General features: G+C 42.1%; 1 protein-coding gene across 3 annotated transcripts in view; it reads left to right on the top strand.

Annotated features, from left to right (window-relative positions):
- The window catches only part of ITCH (itchy E3 ubiquitin protein ligase), a 68,680-nt gene that overhangs the window by 23,593 nt on the left and 30,626 nt on the right, over positions 1-14,461 (top strand). Inside the window, exons 2-5 of one of the 3 annotated variants that reach the window (XM_074157382.1) lie at positions 5,234-5,324; positions 8,803-8,941; positions 11,633-11,757; positions 12,908-13,045. In XM_074157382.1, the coding sequence (XP_074013483.1) occupies positions 5,255-5,324; positions 8,803-8,941; positions 11,633-11,757; positions 12,908-13,045 (472 nt within the window). In that variant the 5' untranslated portion in view covers positions 5,234-5,254. Of the gene's footprint in view, positions 1-5,233; positions 5,325-8,802; positions 8,942-11,632; positions 11,758-12,907; positions 13,050-14,461 lie in introns of those variants that run through there. The other 2 variants (XM_074157384.1, XM_074157383.1) reach the window with 2 other exon arrangements.

Genomic DNA, 14,461 nt, shown 5'->3' on the forward strand with positions numbered 1-14,461 from the left:
TGGGAGGGGATGGTCCCCCTGTAGTGGGCACTGGTGAGGCCCCACCTCAAGTGCTGTGTCCGGTTTTGGGCCCCTCACCACAAGAAAGACCTTGAGGTGCTGGAGCGTGTCCAGACAAGGGCAGCAGAGCTGGTGAGGGGTCTGGAGCACAAGTCTTGTGAGGAGCGACTGAGGGAGCTGGGGGTGTTCAGCCTGGAGAAAAGGAGGCTGAGGGGAGACCTTCTCGCTCTCTACAACTCCCTGAAAGGAGGGTGTAGCCAGGGGGGGTTGGTCTCTTCTCCCAAGGAACAAGTGATAGGACAAGAGGAAATGGCCTCAAGTTGGGCCAGGGGAGATTTAGGATGGATATTAGGAAAAATGTTTATACGGTAAGGGTTATTAAGCCTTGGAATGGGCTGCGCAGGGAAGTGGTTGAGGCGCCATCCCTGGAGGGATTTAAAAGCCGGGTTGACATAGTGCTTAGAGAAATGGTTTAGTGATGGTTTTTATCAGAGTTAGGTTGATGGTTGGACTAGATGATCTGAAAGGTTCCTTCCAACCTGGACAATTCTGTGATTCTATGATTTTACTCCTTTCCACTGGCAAGGTGTCCAAAGATATAGTACAGTTAAAATCCTTGTTGGTGTTCACACATGTGGCCTGGTCACATCCAGTTGCTGACAGAACTGCTTGTCTTCCATAAAAACATTTCCTTTTCACAGAATCTGAACTATTGTTTCTATTGTAATAAAACTAAATAGAAATATTTTAATAATGACTGAAGAGTGTATGTTGTCTTAGTTTGTGATTAAGTTTATAAGTAGCCCAAGGCTGGTTTTGAGCTAAAACCATATGCAGTGTTACCATTAAAAGTAGCTTTTAATCTAGTAGTTTCCTACCAAACAGATTTAATTTGTGTATTTGTTATATAAACAAAGAGGATTTAAATGCTAAAAATTAAGTTTAAATGTGGAAATCAGCTGAATGCCTGTGACTTGTGGGGTTATTTTCTTTTGCCATCTCTTTGTGCTTCTTCCAAGTGTAGTTCATTAATCATCACAGAATCTTATTACATCAGTTAGTGTATTTTAACCCTGTTCCCTAAGAAAATGAGGTGTACAGTTCCAGCTGCCCATCCTGTGCTGTTCTCTTCCCTTTTTCCTGTGTGTTGCACTACAAACTTTTTTAATTGCTGATCCATTCCAGCTAAAAATTGATAGAGATGGAGATATCAAAGTTGATTAAATTTCTATGAGTTATGAAAATAATGGATGGAGTATATACATGTGTGGTAGGGAATGGACTTGAATTAGTGCCTAGCAGAGAGAGGAGCTGCAGTGAGAGCTCAGTGATTATTTCTTGCTGGAGGCCTGGCTTGGAACCAGCCATTCTGCTTAATGAGTCTTTTTCAGCTTCTTTTTTCAGTTCAGGGGAGCAGAAGATGCATTTGGGGTGAATGTATTCGGAAACATGAAAAGAGAACTAGAGTTATGTAAAGTGCAGGGCAAATTGTTGCTTGCTGCTTCTTCCCCTGAAACTCTTTTTCCTGGTTAACTACTGGAGCTTGCTTTACATGGAGAGCAAACACGCAATAAAATTAGACTCTTCATTTTCATTGTTCAAAAACAATTAGAAACTTTATGGCAGCTGAGAGAACTAAACATTGTGCAACGTAGTTTGGTTTTTTTTTATAGAATATTTGAATGGCTTGGGTTGGAAGGGACCTTAAAGCCCATCCAGTCCCACCCCCTGCCCTGGGCAGGGACACCTCCCACCCCAGACCAGGTTGCTCAAAGCCCCCTCCAACCTGGCCTTGAACCCCTCCAGGGATGGGGCAGCCACAGCTTCTCTGGGCAACCTGGGCCAGGGTCTCACCACCCTCACAGCAGAGAATTTCTTCCCCAGATCTCATCCCAATCTCCCCTCTTTCAGTGTCAAACCCTTCCCCCTCGTCCTATGGCTCCCCTCCCTGATCCAGAGTCCCTCCCCAGCTTTCCTGGAGCCCCTTTAGGGACCAGAAGGGGCTCTAAGGTCTCCCTGGAGCCTTCTCTTCTCCAGGCTGAACCCCCCAACTCTCTCAGCCTGTCCTCACTGCAGAGGGGCTCCAGCTCTCCAGCATCTCCGTGGCCCTAAGATGATCAGAAGTATTTTTTTAGGAGTATTGGGAGGCAAGGTTCTTGATGTTTTACTTTAGTTGTTAGTGAAAACTATGTCTCACTACGTACACACTGGCACATCTCTGCTAACTCAACAAGTGTTTGGGGGACAGTCATTTCAGATGTGATTAAGCTGCTAGAATTTTTTTTCTGCGTGTTCTCAATGAAAATTATCAAATATTAATAAAATCATTTTTAATGAGTGTTTTTTGCAAATTTAGACATGAAAGTTAACTTTAGCATGTGCTTCAATTGAAAATTATCACCTTCGGTAATAGTGGTTTTATTATGTGCAGTTTTGTTTCTCCAGGTGGAAAACAGCAGCTCTTCTATAAATGCAGCCTCCTTTAGGCCATCCAGTACCTCTGTATTACGCTCATCGCTATCAGCTGCTTTCTTAAAGCATAAAGGATACCGAGTGAGTTCAGTAGAACTAATCACAGGATTAGAATTAAGAATTGTCCTCTAAATCTTTTAAAATTAGTCTGCTTTTGAAATACCAGTATTAAGAGCTTTTTCACTGTAGCAGGATTTAGATGTGTGATTCACATCTGGAATCTAGTAATTAATGGTACGGAACTCCACTAATCACAGTATATACTATTTAAGCCCGTCATTAGTACTTTTTTGTGTGGTGTCATGTTCTCCAGCAGTTACACTGCCATCAGCAACCTGTAGGATGCAAGAACTTCCCATTTTACCACTTTTGAAATACCTGCAGAATTATCAGTTTCACAGCAATTGTCACAGTATCCAGACTTCTGCTTCAGATTCCAGCCTCTAAAAAGAAAGTTGCAGTATTCAGACCAGCTCTCCTTGTATAAATTCTGTTTTGCATGGCATGCAGAGGGCAAGACATGCGCTTGTGCAGACTCTTGTGCCGTTATCAGTTGGAAATTAATACATAAAGCCTTTTGTACTCAAGATAGAGGTATCAGCATTAAGCTAACATGTTACTTTCCTTGTTGGAAATAATGTTGTGTGCAGAAGATGACCTGAGAGCTGGCACGCAGTGTTTGATCTGCTTTGGGAGTCAGATTCGGTGGCTGATCAAAGCTGTGCAGCCATGGGCTGGGAGATTGGCGTGCGCTGATCAGCCAGCCCCTCGGCCAGAGCAGCTGAGCCCAAAGAGAGAGAGATCAGACACAGATAGGTGGATGAGTTGTTTTGTAGGAGGTTATGAGGGCACCCAACACTCACCAAGCCGTGTGGGGCGGTTGGCACGCTGGAGGGAAGGGATGCCATCCAGAGGGACCTGGACAAGCTGGAGAGGTGGACCCTGTCAACCTCGTGAAGCTCAACCAGGCCAGATGCAAGGTCCTGCACCTGGGTTGGGGCACTCCCAAGGACAAACATAGGTTGGGCAGGGAATGGATTGAGAGCAGCCCTGAGGAGAAGGACTTGGGTGTTGGGTGCTGAAAGGCTGGCCATGAGCTGACAATGTGCACGCGCAGCCCAGAAAGCCCTCCCAAACCTGGGCTGCATCCCCAGCAGCGTGGCCAGCAGGGTGGGGGGGGGGATTCTGCCCCTCTGCTCTGGGGAGACCCCCCTGCAGTGCTGCCTCTATCTCTGGGGCCACCAACATCAGAAGGACATGGACCTGTTGGAGTGGGGCCGGAGGAGGCCACGGGGATACTCAGAGGGCTGGAGCCTGGAGAAGAGAAGGCTCTGGGGAGACCTTAGAGCCCCTTCTGGTCCCTAAAGGGGCTCCAGGAAAGCTGGGGAGGGACTCGTGATCAGGGAGGGGAGCAATAGGACAAGGGGGAATGGTTTTAAACTGGAAGAGGGGAGATTGAGCTGAGATCTCAGGGAGAAATTCTCTGCTGTGAGGGTGGTGAGACCCTGGCCCAGGTTGCCCAGAGAAGCTGTGGCTGCCCCATCCCTGGAGGGGTTCAAGGCCAGGTTGGAGGGGGCTTTGAGCAACCTGGTCTGGGGTGGGAGGTGTCCCTGCCCAGGGCAGGGGGGTTGGAATGGGATGACCTTTAAGGTCCCTTCCAACTCTTACCATTATATGATTTTATGACCACAGAAGACAGTGAGGAAATGGCACTAAGGAGGGACCACGGCATAAGGGGGATGCAGTGAGTAGTCTGGAAGTTGTATCCAGCGGGTAATTTGGAGTCTTCAATAGCCCATTCATTTTCCAGTGGGTAATCTCCTGTAGGGGTTTTACTGATATATACTGAGTTTAGTCAGTAAGGGAGATTGAGCTCAAAATGTGTTTTAAAACTGAATAGGAGACCAGGATATCTGGATATTTCCAAAGTGATGTCTATGTTTAATAAAATAGCACACCATTCCTGTGAAGCTCTAAGATGCATGTTGTCCACTCTCTCCCCCCTGCTCCCCAAACCCAAATACTGAATTGCATTAAGTTCAGAGAATAGTAGGAATAGCTGCTTGCTCGGGTTGGTGCTGGGAGGATGAGGATGGGCACAGGGGTGAGGGGCTGGGGCTGGTCAGAGGGAAGGTTGGGCTGCAAATGGAGGTTGTTTTACCCTCTTTGAGAAGTGATGGGTTTCCTCATCTCGTGAAGTGCTTGGTAGAATTACAGCCTCTGTCTGTAGGCTTGATCTGACCAAATGAAAACAAAAGACATACAGAAGCAGGTTTCTCTAAATTTGAAATTAACTTTTTAACATAAGTCATTTTCAGCCTTTCTTATGCTTGGGGATTGTGGTTTTCTTTCTTTCTTTTTTTTTTTTTTTTAAACCAAGTAACACTGGACTAAGTAATAATGGGAAGATAAACTTCTTACCCAGGACTTGCGACATCAAAATAGGCAGATATTTTCAGGCATAAGAGGTACAGCAAACTTTGCGATTAGAACATCATTCACTCTCAGTTAATTTGCAAATTGAAGGGACAAAATCAAAAGACCTCTTTTGCCCGGAACACGAGTATTTACAGATCATGCAATAGTAGAGACTAAGCCCTTTGTAAACTATTTTCTGTACTTTGGGGAAATGGAAAGGAATTGGAAAGAAAACAAGTGTGGTGGGTTTGTTTGCAGTGTAATGTATCTACATGTCAAAAACCAGCTGGTTTAATTTGTGAGTTTCTGAGGATTCAAATGTTTACATTGTCTCTTTATCCAGATTCAAGATCCAGCCCATATTATGGCTGGCAGTGGATCCAGATCAGGACAATCCAGTGGGTTTTCCATGAAATCACAGCTTCAGATCACTGGTAAGCCCTTTGAAAGGATTTATCTTTTCTGGTTAGAAATGTAGAAATGTTTTTCCCCCAGTTAAACGGAAGTTACTCGTATGCTGCATTTCAGGACATTTTGAGTTGTACAAAACCCAAGAGAAATCTCCCAATAAAACTGATGCTGTTATGCCATCATTACTTGGCAGGAATATAGCAATTTTATTCAGGATTTTATCTAAAATGCATTTGGAAACGATGCGTTTTTGTGTTAAAAAAAAAAAAAAGAAAGGAATATTACTTTTTGAATGCTGTTAAGTAAATTGTACAGACCAATTCTCTTTGAAAAGTAATAATGTAATAACGTAACACGATCCTGCTTTCAGTTACTAACACTTGACATAGAACCAAATCTAACGCTTTCTCCTAACATCTTTCTTGCATCTCAAGCGAAATGAATCTCAACTGCTGGTCATTACATTTGACTTATTGCCTCTCTCTTGTTTTTATGGCCACCATTATAAAGGAGCTTTAATAAAAAGTGTTGGTGAGAATATCAGTGTGATTGAGCATCTGTAGATTGCACAGGAAAGGATTTACATGACATGCTTTGCTTTTTGTAGTGCCCCACCAACAGAGCAGCAGTTAAATCTTAATTATCAAGTCTTCCTCACTTGTGCTCTTCAACAATTTTTCCTGAAGTGTAAAAGCTGGACCCTGGGAGTGGGACATCTGTGGATGCTTGCAGGCCTGTGTTTAGGAGCATCAAGGGTAAATTTTGCCCCCTCAGTGGGAAGATCTGTGGGTATGAGCAGAAGTTTCACAAAGTTGGTACTGTGGGGATGAAAAGAGTTGCCAAAAATAAATGGGAAAGCTTTAGACTAGAAAAGAGGTTGGAACTGAGTAGTTGCACTGGCTCTAGCTGTCACACTGAGGTCACAAGCTTGTTTGTTCTCAGTAGGCTATGAGACTTTAGGAGAAATCTACAGGTTGATGTTGGAGAGAAAAATGGAAAAGGTGTAGAAGGAGGTACATCCTCCACATAGGTGTGTATTGAAGTGGTGATTGCTCTCCATGGCCTGCTCCATTAAAGGCCTGTGACTCGCATAAAGGAAGTGAAGAAATGTCTCACAGAATCACAGAATGCTATGGGGCCAGAGGGGACCTCTGGAGGTCATCCAGTCCAACCCCCTGCCAGAGCAGGGTCACTCAGAGCAGGTCCCACAGGAACGAGTCCAGGCAGGGTTTGAATGACTCCAGAGAAGGAGACTCCACCGCCTCTGTGGGCAGCCTGTTCCAGGGCTCTGCCACCCTCACAGGAAAGAAGTTCCTCCTCGTGTTGAGATGGAACTTCCTATGTTCCAGTTTGTGCCCGTTCCCTCTTGTCCTGTCACTGGGCGCCCCTGAAAAAAGACTGGCCCCATCCTCCTGACAGCCACCCTTTAAGCGTTTATAAGCATCTATGAGATCCCTCTCAGTCTTCTCTTCTCCAGACTAAGAAGGCCCAAGTCCCTCAGCCTTTCCTCATCAGAGAGATGCTCCAGGTCCCTCATCATCTTTGTAGCTCTCTGCTGTACCCTCTCCAGCACTTCCCTGTCCTTCTTGAACTGGAGAGCCCAGAACTGGACACAGTGCTCCAGATGGGGCCTCACCAGGGCAGAGCAGAGGGGGAGAATGACCTCCCTCCACCTGCGGGCCACAATCTTCCTGATGCACCCCAGGATGCCATTGGTCTTCTTGGCCACAAGGGCACGTTGCTGGCTCATGGGCATCCTGTTGTCCACCAGGACTCCCAGGTCTTTTTCCTCAGAGCTGCTCTCCAGCAGGTCAGCCCCAGCCTGTCCTGGTGCAGGTGGCTATTCCTCCCCAGGTGCAGGAGCCTACACTTGCCCTTGTTGAACTTCATCAGGTTCCTCTCCACCCAACTCTCCAGCCTGTCCAGGTCTCACTGTGTGGCGGCACAGCCTTCTGGTGTGTCAGCCACCCCTCCCAGTTTGGTGTCGTCAGCACATGTGCTGAGGGTACACTCTGTCCCTTCATAGTCTTTAGAATTGAGACTGTTAAGATGTTTAAACAGATCTTAATTTCTGTAGAAGTTCAGCCACAGTCTGCAAACAGACTGTTCTCTGTGCAAGCAGGCATTTGCTTTTTGAAGACATTTCTGTAAACAGCCCCCCCTCCCCACCTGCCCTACCCTCACCTCCCCCCTCTGCTCTCTTCGTTAGTTTTAAATGAACTTTCAGGTTGTTTGGGGAAGAACCTGGAAAGCAGGTACAAGACCGATGGGTTGTGCTGCCTCAAAGCAGGCCTTGATGCCTTTGGGATCGCTGGTGGTGCCGAGGCAGGGAGACGCTGCGGTGTAGACGTACTGGAGACACGAAGGGAAGGGGAGCTATTTGTGAACGTTAATGTTAGCTCACTGAAGTTAATTTCTGTAAGTTGTCTCTAATATATAAGGAGTTTCCCTTGGGAGCAGTTCAGAGCAGTTTATACTAAGCTACTTCTCTAAATCTCTAAAGGAGCATAGACTATAAAGGGAATCAAGGGAGATTAGCCATATGGGCTTGAATTAGTCATCCTTTTTTTAAGGCTGTAGTGCAGGTGAACGGGGGCTGAAAACGCTGGAGACTGAGGTGTGATTTGTTAGAACAGAGTGGAGTTCACTGGTAATCGGAAACGATAATTTGCCTTAAGTACTGGTTTGTGAGCTTAGTGTTGCCGAGGAATCCAAGAACCCCCCTAATCTGAGAGTCGGATGTCGGGGCAGACACCTGCACACAGATGCTATTGGGCTGAATGGAGGGAACAGAGTGTTTGGAGAGACAGGAGTGTTGCAGTCAATGGTGTTTAATGTTTAAAAAAACCACAACCCCCAAAACCACCAAAAAACCCCAAAATCAACCAACCAAAGAACAAAACAGCCATCCAACCCCTCCCCCAAATTAAAGCTCTAGAGCTGCATGTCCTGTCCAGGTTTTGTGTTTCTAGAACAATAGGTAGTTCTTGGAACTCGGTTTCAGGGAGTTTTGCCTCAAGTTAGCTTTTCTGTGAGTTTGCTTTGATACAGAAAACTTAACACAAAGTTCTTTTTCCTGATGATGTTCTTTCCAGCAAAAGTGTTGGAAGTTTTCCATGATTCCTCAATGAGAGAGACAGATCTTGTTTTGAGCTTTTTAACGAGCAAATGTAATAAACTCCCGGACTTCTCTTGGCTGGTGATAGACGAGGAGGTTGTAGAGGATGTTTTCTAATTTCAATCACCGAAATGCTTTTGTGGATCTTATCCTGATTATTATTAATTATAGTGTCTGATGTTACAGAAGTGCTGTTGCATGTTTTATAGGCATTTGTGTGAACTGTAGCATTGTATAAAATCATCTTTAACGAAAGAACATTTTTATCCATATAATGTATTTTTTTTCCTTGAGCATTATTGTCAGGCATCAATGACCTAATACGTGAATACTGAAACACACAACTGAAAAATATTAATTGCAATTTTTCTCTTTCTTAACAGTTATTTCGGCAAAACTAAAAGAAAAAAACAAATGGTTTGGACCTAGCCCTTATGTGGAAGTCTCAGTAGATGGACAGTCAAAGAAGACAGAAAAATGCAACAATACAAATAGCCCAAAGTGGAAACAGCATCTTACAGTGTAGGTTTGATGGGTTTGTTTTCCAATTTATTTGAGCTAAATTAGTGCAACTGACAATGGATATAAGTTGTTGCGGTTTTATTTTAAGCAAGGTATACGTGATATGAAGATATTTGTGTAATTTTTGGAGCAAATGTACTACAGTCTGGAATACGGATTTACAAACATTTGCATTTGCATTATACTCTGTGGAATGGACCCAGTGTTTATCAAGGAATATATTCTGTATTAATGTATGTGCCATATCAGAGGAGCTTTAATTCTGTGAGTAGTAAGGAAAGTAAGGTAATTTGCTATTAAAACTGCACATTTTTGTTGTCACATTTAAGGTTACGGTGTTTCAGAAATGCCATGAAGGGTGCAGCTGTTCTTTGTGCACCGCTTTTTTGTGTACCCTGCTGTAGCACAGGTGGTTACCTCGGTCTTGTGCATGTCTAAATTCAATCACAAGTACGAAATTCCTGATGAATTTGTGTCTTCAGAGCACATAACTAACATGAGAGTCAAGATGCACACAGCTGTTGATGTTTGCTTGGCCCGGTATTTGAGTTTTGAGGTAAAGCGCAGAAAAAAACCTGATCTGCAGCTTCTATGAAATTTAGTTTTCTCTTAAGAATGTGTCACATGGAACACTGGGATAAAGGTCAGTCTCGTGCTTGCACATTTGTTTATGCTTAAATTCTAGATTATTATTCTTAAGGCACCTTGAACATTCCTGCCTGATCAAAACCTTTTTTGTGCCTGTTCTTGTAATTCAGATGATTATGAAGTTTTAGTTACTACTATTTACCTTGCTTTCCTCTGCAAAGAAGTATTTTAAGAAGAAGAAAACCATGTGCTTTACATGTGTATCAATGCGCAAGAGCGGGATTTTCTTTTAGCTTTTAAAGCCTGCCTTTTTTTTTTTTTTTTTTTTATTAAAAATTGAAATGTTTGTGGCTTGGGCTGTGCGAGTACACACAATAACACACAGGCAATTTTTGCTGTTGTTCAGTAAGTACCGAACAGAGACCCCCAATGCACATCAGCTTCATTGAAGATTACGCTAATGCTACATGGGAATTAGTGGAGTAAGTTAATTGTTTTTTGGGAAATATTTTGACACAGCTGCTTAAATTCAGATTGAGAAGAGAAAGGAAAAGAGTAATGGCTTCTGCAACTGGGTATGTTCCTCTCCTGGGTGTGAGGTGGAGCTGTGTATTCTGAAGGGATTGACTGTCAAAGTCTGGATTTATCAACCGGATACAAGTGAAATTATCCACTAAGAAAATAAACAGTCATTTGTAATACCCGTTTCTCACAATTAAAATAATTTTAAAATACATGGATGTTAGAATGTTCCTTGTAAAAAGAATATCAGTATTAAAAATTACTTTGAAGTTGCTGTTAGGGATTTAAAAAAAAAAAAGAAATATGTTCATACAGTGTCAGCAACTAATAGTGACATGAATTTGTTTCTCCGGTGCAAAGCTTCTCACAACTCAAGGGAGCATGAGGGGCAGGTGAATATTTTACCTCTAAGCAACTTCCTAGAAAAAAAAGTTTTGTGAGTCCATTCTTAGTTGTGACACTATTTTGTGGTGCTCATCTTTCTGCTGTTGTCAGAATACTTGTAAGAAGGAAAAAGAAAAATCTAGGCTTTTCTGGTTTTCTTGTGACTGGGAGAGTTCCTTTATTCTCGAAGATCTGCCAAGAGAGCTTTGGTGGTTGGTTGGACTCTGTAGAGGCTTCCATGGCCATGTCTGTGCTGTGCTGGCTCCCTGGAAGGCATTGTTCAGGTTGTGGGCCCATGATTTGAATGAGTTCAGATTTTTGTATCACTAAAACAAGTAAAAATGAAAGAAAAGCCTCAGGGAAGTGAAAGGGGAGTAGAAATAAATGGTGGAAATCTTCTTTGAATTACTTGCTTTGAAATGAAGAGAAACTGTTGTAATAGTGAGGTCCATCAGGGGCTTTTCTGGTAGTAAACCTGGAACCAGTTCTCCAAGGACACAATCCAATTAGCGCCCTGTAGAAGTAATACATCCTGCTCCTGGAAATGGTGAGGGAAGTTTTTGGATTGTTAAGATGTAGCGTGTTCTTCTGTTATCAGTAAAAGTACTGTGAAGCCAGAAGTATACTAATAAAATGTTAAATAATTTTTAATATATTCCTGCTTCTTTATCATAATATAAGTGTGTGTGCCAGTTTATTAGGAGAACAGTAATCTTCTAAAAACACTTGGAATAATTTTTAGTATTTCCAAGTACTTGCCTTTTTATGGGATGTCCTAAAATTTTCTGATAACCTCTTCAGAAAGCAAATTTTCTGTCTTCACTCTCTGCATGAAAAATTCCTGAACACTCAGGAAATGTGAACCTGTAAGAATCGTTCTTTTTTTCTAATCCTGGTTACACTCAGATGCCAATTGTGAGCTGGTAGTTTTTTAGCTTTTCTACAGATGTTTCCCTTAAAATAGTAACAATAAAAAATGTACTCAGTCTATGAACAAAGTCTTGCAACAGTCTTGATTTACATGACATGGAAATGTGACTGCATACTGGAATGTGCTAATTAGAAATGGTTTGATGTTACCACCGTTATTTCTCTGTTTTTAAATACTTTGAAGTGACAGTGAAGTAGATTGCTCTGTTCACATGCTTTCCTCTGCCCACAAATGCCCTTACGTGGTGCTCAACTTTTTCTTTTCAGAATTGTCACTCCTGTAAGTAAATTAAACTTTCGAGTCTGGAGCCATCAAACGTTAAAATCGGATGTCCTTCTGGGAAGTGCTGCTCTGGATATTCATGAGACTTTGAAATCAAATAGTATGAAACGTAAGTGTAAGGTTAACAATACCTTGGAATGCTGCAGGATTTTTCAGGAATTCTCTGTTACCGAGTCTGTGCAACTCTGTAGGTGGCCTCAAGAATTCCTTTTGTGGCTATAGATTCCCTTTATGAGCTTCCTCCTGCTTTTTCAGTGTCATCTTTTCTCATTATACACAGCCTGCTCTGGTGCCATTAAAAACTGGGTATTTTTCACTTTGCTAGTATGAGCAAGAGTGCAAGCCTAATTAAAGTAAAGAGTGTTTCCTTTTATACAGCTTAAAAATGAATACTGATATGTTCCTGGTGCTAGACCTGGAAATGTGTAAAGTTATTTTTGTTTGAAATAGTGTTACAGGGATATGTTGTATTATTCCATGCATCTTGGAACTAGTTAGCCATTAGGCAGCATATGCATCCTATGGAGCTTGAAAGAGAAATACAGAATTCTACACTTTCAGATGTGGGCGTTGTAAATGCAGCATGTTTTAAGCGTAGTAAGACGTTCTCCTGGCAGAGTGTTACTGTCCTGCTGGATCTGGGTGGAAATCATTCTGTATCACACCATGTTCCCTGCTGCAATTCATTGGGTTTTGCTTCAAATCATTTAATCAAGAACATTTATTTACAGTTCTGTTTCACTGAAAAACAGTGATTTACCCTGAAAATATTTTTGGTCTGGGGATATGATGCAAAATCTTCATGTTCTAAATGTGAATGTTGATATTGTTAGATAAGTGTGAAATATTTTAATCAGAAGGTAGAATTGGTACCTGCTCTGTAGGAGGAATAAGGTGAATTACATTTCCTAACGAAAGTTTTTTGAGGGCAGGTGTATTAATTGCTTTAGAAATGTGGGCAGAAACATGAGACTCAATCTCTGCTGTAATGATAATCCTTTCTTTAGGCAGCAATAAGGTTATGCTCCAGTTTTCTCCTTTTTGTAGAAATAATAATTTTTTACTGATGTCTGGAAATGCTTAGTTTTACCACACAAAACACAGAAAATTATGGAGAGACAGAACTGTCATTCTGTGGTTTGTTTGGTTTTTTTTCTTCCCTTGATCTCTGTGGTCTGTGATTGGCTTCTTGAATAAAATGCACTTTTTTTTTTGGTCATGTAGTAAGATAGACTCCCATTATTTCTGTACTTTTTCAGTTGAGCAGGTGGTGGTGACGTTGCATCTTGTTGGTGACAGAGAGCCGGCAGAGGTGGTGGGAGATCTCTCTGTCTGTCTAGATGGGATGCAGGTGGACCCTGAGCTCCTGACCAATGGAGAGGCCTCAAGTACAAGAAGTAAGTAACTTCCAATTCAAATGTACCGTCTGCGTATATTTGGCATACAAAGCAGCCTTTTTTTTTTTATGGAAACTTTAACACAATGTTTTAATAATCATAATAACAGTGGTTTCTATAACTCTCTGTTTGTAGGGGCCAGGACTTTTTCGCATTTTTATTTGAGGTGGAGTCATAGCCCACAGTGAAGCTTTTCAGCCTTACTGTAACGAAAAAAAGATCAGCATCTTTATTTTCCTTTATTTCCTTTTTTTTCCTTTGCTAACTTATAGGTAGAAAATCTCAAACTTTAATAAAAGCCTCTAGCTTCCCTGAATGTTTAATAATATCATAAACAGAAAAGAGTATAGAATAAGTTAGTTTGATCTTATCATCATCATAAATATTCTGCTTACTAGGAGACATGGGTTTATATTAGTTTTTTCTTAAAATATCTCATTTAAATAAATGTTTTCATAGGTTTTGTTCCCTGTGGAGTGCTGCAGAGAGGGATTCACTATTCTTTTTAGATGGTGTCATCAGTTTCAGATAACTAGTATTATGTTTAACTGAAAATCTTGAGTACGTATAAAATGTGTAATTACACTATAATAAAAACTAAGGGGTTTTAATTCCATTGGTGCAGGACAGGCAACGGAGCATCTTTGAGGGCTGCATGGTACATTGCAAAGCAGAAATAGATATGAGGTTATTTCTCCAGCAGGCAGCATTGGGGAGACAAGGCTGGCAATTCATTGGGCATTTTTAGGCTTCTGTTTGTTTTTTTTAAAGGCCTAAAAGAAGGCCTTTTTAAAGGCCTAAAATGCTTTGAGATTCTATCTAAGTATCATAGGAAAATGGAATTAACACACTGGCTTTGTAACCAGTATTTCTTAAAACTTTTAGTCCATCTTTCTTTGCATCTTGTTAAAAGATCACATTATCTGATGGTGTGGGATTTTTTAGTAAATAAAAGACAGATGCTGGGATTGCCTGGGGCTTGTGGAGCAGGGCTGAGGGGTGGCCAGAGAAATACCTACTGGGAGTAACAGATTTTCCCCTGATGCAATACTCGGGTTTCATCTGTGCTTTCTTCCATTTCCTGAAATTCACCTATTGAGAAAAAGGTGGTAGCAAGTAGTAAAGGGCACGCAGGTAGTGGAATTGAGTCCTGGATACGGGTTTGGGCTGGACAGGGCAGACAGACGTTGACATCCCAAGCCCAGAAGTTCAGCTGAAGGTTCCCAGATGATCAGGGGACTGGAGCACAGGAGGAGAGTTAAATCTTAGCGTAACACATTCTTATTGTACAAGCTAAAGGTACAGGCAAATACATTGTTTATTGAGTAGCTTTTAAGTTAAGATTTCTGTTTCTAAGATTAAAACCCCTTCTGTGCCCCGGCTACTAACAGCAATTATCGTAAGCCTTTATATGGC

This window comes from Numenius arquata, chromosome 12, assembly GCF_964106895.1.
Source record: "Numenius arquata chromosome 12, bNumArq3.hap1.1, whole genome shotgun sequence".
Classification (NCBI taxonomy): Eukaryota; Metazoa; Chordata; class Aves; order Charadriiformes; family Scolopacidae; genus Numenius; species Numenius arquata.